The 12,219-nt window shown below is 54.3% G+C and overlaps 2 protein-coding genes across 15 annotated transcripts in view; one reads left to right on the top strand and one right to left on the bottom strand.

Moving 5' to 3' along the window:
* Nucleotides 1–249, bottom strand: part of LOC105418933 (adhesion G protein-coupled receptor L3-like) — an 85,976-nt gene extending 85,727 nt beyond the window's left edge. For all 10 annotated transcript variants that reach the window (XM_029850339.1, XM_029850338.1, XM_029850342.1 and 7 more), the window contains exon 1: nucleotides 1–249. This exon is cut by the window's left edge. The gene's annotated coding sequence lies outside the window, so the exon portion shown is untranslated.
* A 1,975-nt stretch (nucleotides 250–2,224) lies between these two features.
* On the top strand, nucleotides 2,225–12,004 carry LOC105419919 (multiple PDZ domain protein-like). 5 transcript variants are annotated; one of them, XM_029851482.1, is made up of 19 exons: nucleotides 2,225–2,723; nucleotides 2,877–2,940; nucleotides 3,023–3,260; nucleotides 3,386–3,475; nucleotides 3,869–4,050; nucleotides 4,850–5,062; nucleotides 5,547–5,615; nucleotides 5,686–5,808; nucleotides 6,082–6,165; nucleotides 6,241–6,348; nucleotides 6,431–6,527; nucleotides 6,850–6,941; nucleotides 7,143–7,341; nucleotides 7,445–7,543; nucleotides 8,100–8,179; nucleotides 9,083–9,228; nucleotides 9,544–9,726; nucleotides 11,447–11,608; nucleotides 11,950–12,004. In XM_029851482.1, the coding sequence occupies exons 3-17, from the start codon at nucleotides 3,065–3,067 to the stop codon at nucleotides 9,560–9,562; spliced, it is 1,797 nt and encodes a 598-aa protein (XP_029707342.1). In that variant the 5' UTR covers nucleotides 2,225–2,723; nucleotides 2,877–2,940; nucleotides 3,023–3,064; the 3' UTR covers nucleotides 9,563–9,726; nucleotides 11,447–11,608; nucleotides 11,950–12,004. The 5 variants fall into 5 exon arrangements, with proteins under 5 accessions (XP_029707342.1, XP_029707343.1, XP_029707346.1 ...); XM_029851486.1 differs by lacking the exon at nucleotides 3,023–3,260 and having other exon boundaries at nucleotides 2,227–2,723; XM_029851485.1 differs by lacking the exons at nucleotides 2,877–2,940; nucleotides 3,023–3,260 and having other exon boundaries at nucleotides 2,227–2,723.
* Nucleotides 12,005–12,219: the final 215 nt, after the last annotated feature.

Below are 12,219 nucleotides of genomic sequence, written 5' to 3'. Positions count from 1 at the left end.
GCCGAATGCGTCTCTCGGAACCGGGTCTTCCGAACGCTGCCGAGAGCAGCTGCTTGGCGGGAAGGCGGAGGACAAATCTGAGGTTGTAATTTACAGCAAATGTATTGTTTAGGATCCAGATGAATGCGCGCACGCTCGGAATGTTGTCTGTCCAAATGTTAGGTCCAATGAAGCGCAGGAGGACAGAAGTCTCTCTCTCCCCCTCTCTCTCTGTCTCCCTCTCTGTCTCTCTCTCCCTCTCTATGTCTCTCTCTCTCCCTCCCTCTCTCTGTCTCTGTCTCTATGTCTCCCTCCCTCTCTCTCTCTGTCTCCCTCTCTCTCCCTCTCTCTCTCTGTCTCTCTCTCTCCCTCTCTGTGTCTCCCCCTCTCTCTCTGTCTCCCCCTCTCTCTCCCCCTCTCTGTCTCTATGTCTCTCTCCCTCCCTCTCTCTCTGTCTCCCTCTCTCTCCCCCTCTCTCCCTCTCTCTCTCTGTCTCTCTCTCTCCCTCTCTGTGTCTCCCCCTCTCTCTCTGTCTCCCCCTCTCTGTCTCTATGTCTCTCTCCCTCCCTCTCTCTATGTCTCCCTCTCTCTCTCTGTCTCTCTCCCCCCCCCCCCCCTTTTCTCTTGGTCCTGCTACAGGACGCAGCACCGATGAGCGCGGTCCACGCGCGTCAAGGTGTGCGTGCGGTGTGCGAGAGCCGCTGGTCGCGGTGAGGAGGGCTCAGAAACGATGATCCGAGTTGAAGACGTGATGGATGCTCGAGCGTGGCGTCGCAGGCGGGTGGAGAGCCGAAGACAGGGATGGGGGGGGGGGGGGCTGCGATGGGGGGGGGTGAGTCCCGCTCTGGGGATGCAGAAAACGCGGTGAGACAGAACTGGGTATCTCGTGGAAAACGTGGAACTGGATCCAGCTCCCAAGAATCTAGACCGAGGGCTCCACCTGCCGTGTGGACACACGCAGTTTAGGACCACCCCCATTGGATCTGTGACGTGGTTCCCCAGGAGGACAGAAGTGGATGATATGAGTACATAAAGGTTATTTAGCACCAAATCAAGAACTAACGTTTAGAGAACGTTACCCTGTGGTCACACCCTCCTGGCATTAGGGCTTTAAGGTCATGTGACCACACTGCTGACCAAGGCACCGTCATGGCCCTTCACCAGGACTAGAATGGACAGTTTTTTTGCTTGGTTTGTGTCTTGATTTTAATTGGGTTTGTGCTTTGAAGTCCATTCTGTTGTGTGAAGATGCTCCATGAACTCTGAGCTAATTAACATGAATAACTTTACAAGTATATTTCCACAAAAACTTGGTTTTTTTTCAGCTAAGAACTGTAAAACGTATTGAAGAAGCCAAGTAGAACATGAAATGCAGCACTGAGCCAGAGCAGACCTGGACCCAGCACCACATGCTGGGACTGACGCCCAAGACTAATGATGGGAATATTCTCCACCAGTTTACCTGCCGCCATGTTTAGGGTCAGGGTTAGCAGGTTAGGGTGAGGGTTAGGGGGTTAGGGTTAGGGTTAGGGTTAGATGGTCAGGGTTAGGGTTAGAGGGTTAGAGGGTCAGGGTTAAGGTTAGGGTTAGGGTTAGAGGGTCAGGGTTAAGGTTAGGGTTAGGGTTAGATGGTCAGGGTTAGGGTTAGAGGGTTAGAGGGTCAGGGTTAAGGTTAGGGTTAGGGTTAGATGGTCAGGGTTAGGGTTAGAGGGTTAGAGGGTCAGGGTTAAGGTTAGGGTTAGGGTTAGAGGGTTTGGGTTAGATGGTCAGGGTTAGGGTTAGGGTCAGGGTTAGGGTCAGGGTTAGAGGGTTTGGGTTAGATGGTCAGGGTTAGGGTCAGGGTTAGGGTTAGATGGTCAGGGTTAGGGTTAGAGGGTTAGAGGGTTAAGGTTAGGGTTAGGGTTAGAGGGTTTGGGTTAGATGGTCAGGGTTAGGGGGTTAGGGTCAGGGTTAGGGTTAGGGTTAGGGTTAGAGGGTTAGATTTAGGGGGTTAGAGGGTTAGGGTTAGAGGGTTAGAGGGTTAGGGGGTTAGGGTTTACAGGTTAGGGTCACGGTTAGGGTTAGAGGGTTAGAGGGTTAGGGTGAGGGTTAGGGTGAGGGTTAGGGTTAGATTTAGGGGGTTAGAGGGTTAGGGTTAGAGGGTTAGGGTTAGAGGGTTAGAGGGTTAGGGGGTTAGGGTTTACAGGTTAGGGTCACGGTTAGGGTTAGAGGGTTAGAGGGTTAGAGGGTTAGGGTCAGGGTTAGGGTCAGGGCTAGGCATGAGAGGGAGGACCACTGATGAACTCAGATGAGAGCATCAAGGCAGGTGAGGAGCCAGAGGTCTGAGTTTCTCCCTTTAATTGATGCAGTTCCAGTTCAAACCAGCAGGTCATTTCCGGCACATTGGGAGGTCAGACGGGGCTCCAGTCCCTCGGCTGGGAGATTAAAGGTCAAAGTCACAGATATTTCCCTGAAAATGTCCCTTTCGGGAGGTTCTGTTATCCACGCGCTTCAGTGGCCTCCTTAATACCTTCGGATTAAGCCTCTTGTGTTCCATAGCGTGGTGACATGCGCAGTGCGCGGTGCGCGCTCCTGCTGCGGACCCGCGCCTGAAGCGCACAGCGTGAACCCTCGTGTCTCCTCCTAAATAAGCTGCCCCGACGTGTCTCGTCAGGAAAGTGTCTTTTTTGCTGTTGCTGGACGGATTTTCACGTGAAGGCGGAGTTGGAGCTGAACGAGGACCTGTTGCGCGCGCTGACATGGAGGTGAGGCGCTTCGTAACCGTCCGACATGTCCGGCTGTTCGTCACGGTGATCGTCTCCAGTCAATATTCTGTCACGAAAACTGCTTATGAGTTAAACGGTCATCGGCCCGCGCGACTAATATAAATCATTAAGCTCGAGCGATTTAATATTCAGACGCAGACTGGATCGCTTCTATGGCAGCAGGTCGAGATGTGATTTGATAAACCTGGATATGCACGTGAGTACAGTGACGCGCAATCAATGGCTTCCTAATGGCATTAGAAATGAGTCGTTTTAAGTCCCCAGTTTGGCCCGTTTAGCCCGTCGGTGGTGTCGCCCTGTGAGGCGGTGCTCGGGTCCGAATGATTGGGAGGCCACGTGTCGCCGTTAATTACGATCACTGGCTGCTAAAGCCTTTTGGAGGAGATTTCAACACTGCTAAGGAGCATTACTGGCAAGGCCCTTACGTGGAAGGAAGCAATGAGGATCAGAGGTCAGACGCCCGTGACCTCTGCTTTGTCTGCTTGCAGGAGCCGTCTGTGCATGTTTCTGCCACAGGTGCAGCACTAAAAGGCACCTTTTCCAGGGTCGGTTGGACTCCAGGAACCTCAGTGACGTCCACCGATCACACGGTTCCGTATCAATAGCAGAGTGACTTTTGGGCCTCTTTATTGTGTTTTCAGTTGCCAAGGACAACAGGACATTGACCCAAGAGCGAGTGGCGGCAGCAGGAGCGTCAGAAAGCTCCTGCCTGGCAGGGATGGAGCTCATGGGTAAGACCAGTAGCCTCGGTCAGCAATGGTGATGGGCGAGGCCACCGGAGCCAGAGCAGAGGACAGGTCACATGAGCAGGTGCTTCCAACCTTGGGAAGCTTTACAGGCTCGAACCCTTGGGCCATAACTATGCGTGGGTGGCACCGTCACATCAGCAGCGTTGCGGGGCTCCCACCCTAACCCACTTCTGTCATGATGAGCACAAAATCCAAGACTTTCCTCTTGAGTACCCCAATCTGTCTTTAATTATGGGATGTTTTCTTAATAATCCAAATGCTTTATGAAATGATATTACTGCCCGAGGACGTCTGTGACTCTGAGGTCTTGTTTCTGCTGTGAACGGGCCGCTGGTTTCTCCGTAGGACCCGGATGACGTGACACTTTCTCTGCAGATACCCGGCGTGCCCTGGAGGCGGTAGAGAGACTGCAAGCCAGACTGAAGGAGAGAGGAGAGACCCCCACCCAAGAGAAGCTGTCTCTGCTGAAGATTGTCCTGCACAGCCCTCTCTTCCATCACATCCTTAGCTTACAGCAAGCTCAGCAGAAGCCCCTGGCAAAGCTAGCTCCAGCACAGGTGTGTGTGTGTGTGTGTGTGTGTGTGTGTGTGTGTGTGTGTGTGTGTGTGTGTGTGTTGGCTGTATGGTGAATGCAAGAGAAGGAATCATGTCCAAAAACCGGAATGCTGGGACCAACCTGGATGAGTAATCAGCTTAGCCAAGCTTATCACCAAAGCCCTGAGAAAGAGGGAGCAGCAGGAGCGAGGTGGGGGGGTGTGTGTGTGTGTGTGGGGGGGGGGGGTAGCTTAAAGGTGCGCTGGGCTACTGCAGGCTCTCATCTCACTTCTGTCTCCAGTCGTTGGCATCTTCCCTCGATCCGCTTGCTGCCCCCCTCTCCAGGCCAGTCGGGTCGGAGACGTCAGATAAACCTGAACGTTATGGAATCGGGGGGGGGGGGGGGCTGTTTTAATGGCTATTTACCTTGAACATCAACAGTAGTGATGTCAACTATGATTGGCACAGCTTCGATTTATCTTTATTTACCACCATTTTCAGTTTTATTTCACATTTGTGTTCTGTGGGTCAGGCTGTATGTGCACACGTGCATGTGTTTCTCCACAACAACAACAACAACAACAGTGTCTGGTGTGGCGCTCATGCTAACAGGCAGGATGTTTATGTGATGGGAGCCTTAAAGGCAGCACGAGTTCACCCGCAGACGTCTGATGAAATGATCAAAGTGGGGTTTTTCTGCTGAACTGTTACGTTCTTTTATTCTGTCCACATCCATCAACACCTCCTCACCTCTGCCTCTTCTCCTTTCTGACACCTGTGAGTTTGAGCCTGGAAACCTGATCTCCTTTGGCATCCTCACAGGCCAAGGTCTCCAAATCGGTGTCCCTGAACCGGGGCCCCTGTGGCGGCGTGCTGCAGGGGCTGAGCCACAGCGACTCCTACACCTGGGCCGTGGAGCACCGACGACCCGGCTCCGGCAGGTCCATGAACAGAGAGGGCAGCTTCTCGTCTCTGAGCTCCCAGGAAATGTCCCTCACCAATGAGATCACAGATTACACACACACGGAGTCGCAGGTGTGTCCAGTCAAAAACCTCGGTCGTGGATCCCAGCTGTGACCCTGACCCTAACCCTGACCCCGACCCTAACCCTGACCCTAACCCCAACCCTGACCCTAACCCTGACCCCGACCCTGACCCTAACCCCGACCCTAACCCTGACCCTAACCCCGACCCTAACCCTGACCCCGACCCTAACCCTGACCCTAACCCCGACCCTAACCCTGACCCCGACCCTAACCCTGACCCTAACCCCGACCCTAACCCTGACCCCGACCCTAACCCTGACCCTAACCCTAACCCTGACCCTAACCCTGACCCTAACCCTAACCCTAACCCTGACCCCGACCCTAACCCTGACCCCGACCCTAACCCTGACCCCGACCCTAACCCTGACCCTGACCCTGACCCTGAACACAACCGTTTGCTCATTTCTGTGTGTATTTTATAATCTTTTATCATTTATTCTCCATGAGGCTTGTTCTTGCTCTCTTTCCTGTAGTACTGCACCCCCCCGCGGGTGTCCCGCACCATGTCCATGGGGAGAAACCTGGCCGCTCTGGCTCAGGAGGTACAATCACGCAGCACCAAGGGGTTCTGGCTGTGTGTTGTGTGTCCTCACCAACACCCCTGTGTTTCAGAGGCGTTATATCGAGATGATCGAGCTGACCAACGATGGCAAAGGGCTGGGCTTTGGCATCGTTGGAGGTCGCAGCACAGGAGTCATGGTGAAGACCATCCTCCCCGGAGGAGCAGCAGGCCAGGTAAACTCACAAGAAGGTTCATTTCCCACTAAAACTATGAGTTCACCACTTAACTGCTGTCTTGGTGAAGGTTGGCGTATCTTCACTCTTCATCTCCAGGGCTGCAGTTGTGTAACTTCTGTCATTTAGCTGGGATAAAACACCTATTTTATAAAAATGAAATAAGGCTAATAAAGCTAAAGCTGTTAGCTCCGTGCTGTAAACAAGCGTTCCAGATGCATCTTTTTCAGGTTTGTGTGTGTTCAGTGATGCTCTGATGGTCTGACACTGCAGGACAAACGTCTGCGCAGTGGAGATCAAATCCTGCGGATCGGAGACACGGATCTGGCTGGGATGAGCAGTGAGCAGGTGGCCCAGGTAGGAGAACCTGCACGTTTCTGTGCTCCTCCTCTAGTCTGTACACGTAACCGTGCACACTCTTCCCACGCTCAGGTGCTCCGAAATGCTGGCAGCAGAGTCAAACTGATGGTGGCCAGGGATGTGAGACAGGAGGGCAGAAGCTCCTGTCCTGCCTTCAGCCGGGACGGTGTGGACAGCAAGGTCAGAGTGAGTGTGTGTGTGTGTGTGTGTGAACATCTGAAGCGAAACAGCCTGAAGGTCTTCGTTCCATCCATCCGTTCAGGTGAACAACGGTGACCAGGAGTTCAGCGTGGACCTCCCCAGGAGGAGCCAGGGCCTGGGCTTCACCATCTCCACCTACATCGGCGACTTGAATTCAGGTAGTCGCACCTTTAGCCCACTCGTTAGGATTTCACACACTTCGAATGTGGTCAGAGAGCCGGCGCTGGCGTGCAGCGTTGGTGTGTGTGTGACTCGTACACGAGTCCACAGGTGGTTCAGCTCAGGGTTGTTTCTGTGTGAGCGGGGATCTAAAGTCACGTGACCACAAGTCCTCTATTCTACCTCTGCCGAGTCAGGTCACAGCGGAGGGCAACTCCAGCCCAACAGGAATGGTTCCGATCGTGCACACCAGCGCTCCATCGTGAGGCTCGTGCACTTATTTAAGGTCGTCTAACGAGTGCAACGTGTGTCCGTCCTCAGTCTACAGCGCCGGCGTGGTCGTGAAGAGCATCGAGAAGGACGGCGGCGTGGATCGAGATGGACGGATTCACGTTGGAGACGTCATTTTATCCGTGAGCTCCAGATGTTGCGTTTGTATTAGAAATGGAGGAGACGGCGGTTTCCCAGTGGGATACAAAGGTTCCACATATTCCAGTCGGAAACCTCAGAATATTGTTGAATAGTTTGCAAAGGTTTTCCTCCATCACTCAGAATTCCGGGTGAGCGGTCGTATCCAGTGGGAACGCTGCTGCTACGTTTGTCCTGTGCTTCAGGTGGACGGCGTGAGTCTGCAGGGCTGCAGCGAGCAGCGGGCCATGGAGGTTCTGAGGAGGGCGGGGCCGCTGGTCCGCCTGCGGCTGCTGCGGAGGGCGTTCCGGCTCAGTCCCGCTCTGCCGCCCGTCCCCCCCCTGCATCCTCTCCGACATTCCCACAGCTGTTACGAGATGGACTTCAAGAAGAAGCAACAGCCAGGTGCTCTGGGAGGGGGGGCGCTGCTCACCTGGTCTGAAACTGTGGAGAAAACCTGGATTAGAGCCGAAATCGGAGTGTTTCATGTTTGAACGTCTCTCCGCAGGGGTGTTTCCCACCCCCCCCCCAAGGATCTGCTCACTGCGGGAACTCGCCTGGCGGGCGGCGTTCGCCAGCAGGTGGCTGAGACACGCTTCCACAAACGGTACCTTTCTCTGTGTGTGGGGGGGTGTGTGTGGGGGGGTGTGGGTGTGTGTGTCTGTGGGTGTGTGGCATTTAGCACCAATGCTAATACGAGGGTGTGGGTGTGTGTGTGGGGGGGGGGTGTCTGTGGGTGTGTGTGTGGGGGGGGGGGTGTCTGTGGGTGTGTGTGTCTGTGTGTGTGTGTGGTGTGTGTGGGTGGGTGTGTGTGTCTGTGGGTGTGTGTGTCTGTGGGTGTGTGGCATTTAGCACCAATGCTAATACGAGGGTGTGGGGGTGTGTGTGTGTGTGTGGGGGGGGGTTGTGGGTGTGTGTGTGTAGGTGTGTGTCTGTGGGTGTGTGTGTCTGTGTGTGTGTCTGTGGGTGTGTGTGTCTGTGGGTGTGTGTGTCTGTGGGTGTGTGGCATTTAGCACCAATGCTAATACGAGGGTGTGTGAGGGTCCTCACAGAGATATAAATGCTGTCTGTAGAAGGTTGCGTCCCACGCTGGCTTGCGTTCTTCAGAATCGGTGATCCGCTCTCAGTTTAGTGAAGATCCTGTGTCCATCCCCCTTTCCCAGATGTGAAGCTGACAGCAGCTGAGGAGGAAGACCTGAGGTGGAGGTGGCAGCGTGCTGTCGGGCCTCGATACGAGGTTTCTGTACGTGTCTGAAGTTGGACAGTAAAGGTTCCGTGTGCAGCGCCCTCATCTGAACCTGTGTCTGACCCTGACCCTGACCCTGACCCCTGAACCCTGACCCTAAATCTGACCCTCTAACCCTGACCCTCTAACCTTAACCCTTACCCTGACCCTAACCCCCTAACCCTCTAACCTTAACTCTGACCCTCTAACCCTAACCCTAACCCTCTAACCTTAACCCTCTAACACTGACCCTAACCAATCACCCTGACCCTAACCCCTAACCCCCTAACCCTCTAACCCCTAACCCCCTAACCCTCTAACCCTAACCCTCTAACCTTAACCCTAACCCTGACCCTAACCCTCTAACCCTAACCCCTAACCCTCTAACCCTAACCCCCTAACCCTAACCCTCTAACCCTAACCCTAACCCCTAACCCTCTAACCCTAACCCCCTAACCCTAACCCTCTAACCCTAACCTAACCCTAACCCCTAACCCTAACCCCCTAACCCTCTAACCCTAACCCCTAACCCTAACCCCTAACCCCCTAACCCTAACCCCCTAACCCTAACCCCCTAACCCTCTAACCCTAACCTAACCCTACCCTCTAACCCTAACCCTAACCCTAACCTAACCCTAACCCTCTAACCCTAACCCCTGACCCTAACCCCTAACCCTGACCCTAACCCCTAACCCTCTCTAACCCTAACCCTCTAACCCTAACCCCCTAACCCTAACCTAACCCTACCCTCTAACCCTAACCTAACCCTAACCCTCTAACCCTAACCTAACCCCCTAACCCTAACCCTCTAACCCTAACCCCTAACCCTAACCCCCTAACCCTAACCCTCTAACCCTAACCCCCTAACCCTAACCCTCTAACCCTAACCTTCTAACCCTAACCCTAACCCTAACCCGTTAGGTGTGTCAGCTGGAACGTTTTGGAGAGACCAGTGGCCTTGGGTTCAGCCTGGAGGCTCGAGCAGGACACCACTATGTGCGCTCCATCCTGCCTGAGGGGCCTGTTGGCCAGAGTGGGAAGATTTCACTGAAGACCAGATACTGGAGGTAGCCGCGGATGCTAACCCTTCACTACTAGTTCAACTAGATTAACCCTAACCTTAACCCTCGAGAATGAAAGGAGGTAGGCGCGTGCTTGTGAGTGCACGTGCTTCTGACGACGCAGTCGCTTTTCTTTAGTGCACGGCTGCAGCAGGCTGGGATGGCGACACTGTTGCCATGACGCTGTTGCAGGTGTATTAAACCGACATTAAAATCAGACTTTTATGATCGCAAACGTTTTCTGTGAATTATCCAGCACTGGAATTTATGTTCTTATATATTTACATTGAGCTTATTTAACAAAGGCTTTGGTCCAATCAGGTCAACGGGAGGCCGCTGATTGGACAGACCCACAAGGAGGTGGTCAATGTTCTGAAGGAGCTGCCGATGCACGTCTGCCTCGTGTGCTCGCACGTTTCGCCACCGCCGCTTCCTGACAGCGACGAAGACGAGAACGCCGCCCGTCTCACCCTGAAAGAGCTGCTGGCCGAGTTTAACGAAAAGGTGAACGCACGAGGGAGGGCCCGGCCCCCCACAGGGGGGTTGGCAGGCAGAAAGGTGCACCATTGGCCCCCCTCCCGTCTTTAGGCGCCCCTGCCCGCTGAGGAGCGTGTGGAGGGTGAGGGTCTCTTCTCCAGGGTCTGTTCTCCAGGGTCTGTTCTAGGGTCTGTCTCCAGGGTCTGTTCTCCAGGGTCTGTTCTAGGGTCTGTCTCCAGGGTCTGTTTTCTAGGGTCTGTTCTCCAGGGTCTGTTCTCCAGGGTCTGTTCTAGGGTCTGTCTCCAGGGTCTGTTCTAGGGTCTGTTCTCCAGGGTCTGTTCTCCAGGGTCTGTCTCCAGGGTCTGTCTCCAGGGTCTGTTTTCTAGGGTCTGTTCTCCAGGGTCTGTTCTCCAGGGTCTGTTCTCCAGGGTCTGTTCTAGGGTCTGTTCTCCAGGGTCTGTTCTAGGGTCTGTTCTAGGGTCTGTTCTCCAGGGTCTGTTCTAGGGTCTGTTCTCCAGGGTCTGTTCTAGGGTCTGTTCTAGGGTCTGTTCTCCAGGGTCTGTTCTAGGGTCTGTTCTAGGGTCTGTTCTCCAGGGTCCAGGTCAGTCACAGGCTGTGAGTGGCTTCATTGTTGGCAGCTTCTGCCTCTTGTCCAGGACTGGGGTGCTGAGCCAGGGTCCCTGACCCCAGACATAGCCTCTCCAGCGTGTCCTGGGTCCAACTGGGGACCCCCTTCCTAGGGAGGGGGCATACGAGGGTCTCACCCTGTGGAGGAAGCTCATTCGGCTGCTTATATCGGTGACCCAACGTTCATGACCCCAGGTGGGACTGGACACTGACCCATAAAGGAAGAGCTTACCCTTTCATCTCAGCTCGGTCCAATACGTCGGTCCCCACCGTGTCCCGGTGCCCACGTGCACTTGTGCACACCCTTATTCTCAAACATGGTGTTTGTATTGACAAGCACAGAAGTCCAATAAGAGAACACCAGCAGATCAGGGAGGCCCCATGTGGGCCACGACAGGGACGTCCCCAGTAGAGTCTTCCTCAGCACCAGCAGCCCCCCCCCCCGCCCGTAGCCATGAACCACAGGAAGAGACCCGTCCCTGACCCTCTGAAGTCCCTGACCCTCTCCAACACATGGCAGCTGAGCTAAGCTATGAGGAAGTCCCCCCCAGCTGGCCGCCACTCGCCCCGGGCAACTCCAGAGTAGCGGAGCTCCCTGCTGGGTTCCTCAGGCCAGGCTGGGCTCCTTTCCTCAGGGGGTTCCACGCTCCTGTAACCACAGCTTTGGTCTGAGGATTGGGTCGTCAAAGCCCCTGAAGTGCCGTTTGGGGCGGAGCCTGGCAAGTCCCGTGGGCAGAGGTCCAGCTAACAGGCCCCGACCCCAGGACTGGCCCCAGGTGGGGCCCCAGGCCTGACCCCTAACCCTGTAATGCCAGTCTGGGCCTCGTAAACCTTGTTTCATCCACTTTCACGATGGCAAAACATGTCAGTCAAATTATCTGAAAGGTTTGTGTGGGGGGGCTGAACATCTGGAGGGGTTTCATTGCTTTACATCACAGGTGGGTCAAACTGGGACTAACTAACTAACTAACCTGACTTTAGACACGTTTACAGGACCTGATCTTTGAGCACATTAAGACTGAAAAACAAAAGCTGTGGGGCCTCGTCCCAGTCCTGAAGTGAGCGTGAAACAAGAGGAAGACTTTGGTCTCTTCAGTCACCTGAACTCTTGGTTCCTCAGTTGGACCATGGCTGCATCATTCCCTGTCCCACCGCTGAGGACATCACCAAGAGAGGCGTCCCTCCAATGTCTCCTCCTCTGGCCATGTGGGAGCGGGACACCCAGGTGGTGGAGCTGGAGAAAGGCGAGTCCGGACTGGGCTTCAGTATCCTGGACTACCAGGTCAGAGCCGTGGCCCTGAGCCTCTCCACACGTAGACGGACAGCTTAGATAAGAAGAGAAGTTAGATAAGAACCAGAGATGGAGCGTGTTTCTGTGTTTGTTCTATGCTGGTTTAAACATCAAAATGATGCTGAATTCTGCCTCAGAGACAGATTAATATGGGATGCTCGTCTATCTTATCCCATAATTAATAGCAACCGTAATGACTCCACCCATTACAGCAGCAGGGCCAACACCACCACCAAGATGTCATATATACTGTGTATATATATATACATATATATATATATATATATATATGTCTGGTTTTATATAGTATCAAATATCCTCTCCTGCACCAGGATCCAGAAGATGCCACTAGAACCATTCTGGTGATCCGGTCCTTGGTGCCAGGAGCGTGGCGGACCGGGACGGTCACCTGCTGCCCGGCGACAGACTGGTCTTTGTTAATGACACTAACCTGGAGGGCTCCCAGCCTGGATCTGCTGTGCACGTCCTCAAGTCCACCGGCTACGGCCCGGTGCTCATCGAGTGGCCAAACCACTGCCCGTAAGTGGGGGGGGGGCACGTTTTAGCCTGGGGGGGTGGAGAGGGAGGGGGGGTAGAGAGGA

This window comes from Takifugu rubripes, chromosome 17 (genome assembly GCF_901000725.2).
Source record: "Takifugu rubripes chromosome 17, fTakRub1.2, whole genome shotgun sequence".
Taxonomy (NCBI): domain Eukaryota; kingdom Metazoa; phylum Chordata; class Actinopteri; order Tetraodontiformes; family Tetraodontidae; genus Takifugu; species Takifugu rubripes.
This window is presented reverse-complemented; position numbering and strand designations above follow the sequence as displayed.

What these genes read in the sequence shown, in the direction of transcription:
- LOC105419919 (XM_029851482.1), top strand. Translation starts at nt 3,065, where the DNA reads ATGATTGGGAGGCCACGTGTCGCCGTTAATTACGATCACTGGCTGCTA. An exon ending in ACACACACACGGAGTCGCAG is followed by an intron (nt 5,063 to 5,546) that starts GTGTGTCCAGTC and finishes TCTTTCCTGTAG; the next exon opens with TACTGCACCCCCCCGCGGGT. An exon ending in CCGGAGGAGCAGCAGGCCAG is followed by an intron (nt 5,809 to 6,081) that starts GTAAACTCACAA and finishes CTGACACTGCAG; the next exon opens with GACAAACGTCTGCGCAGTGG.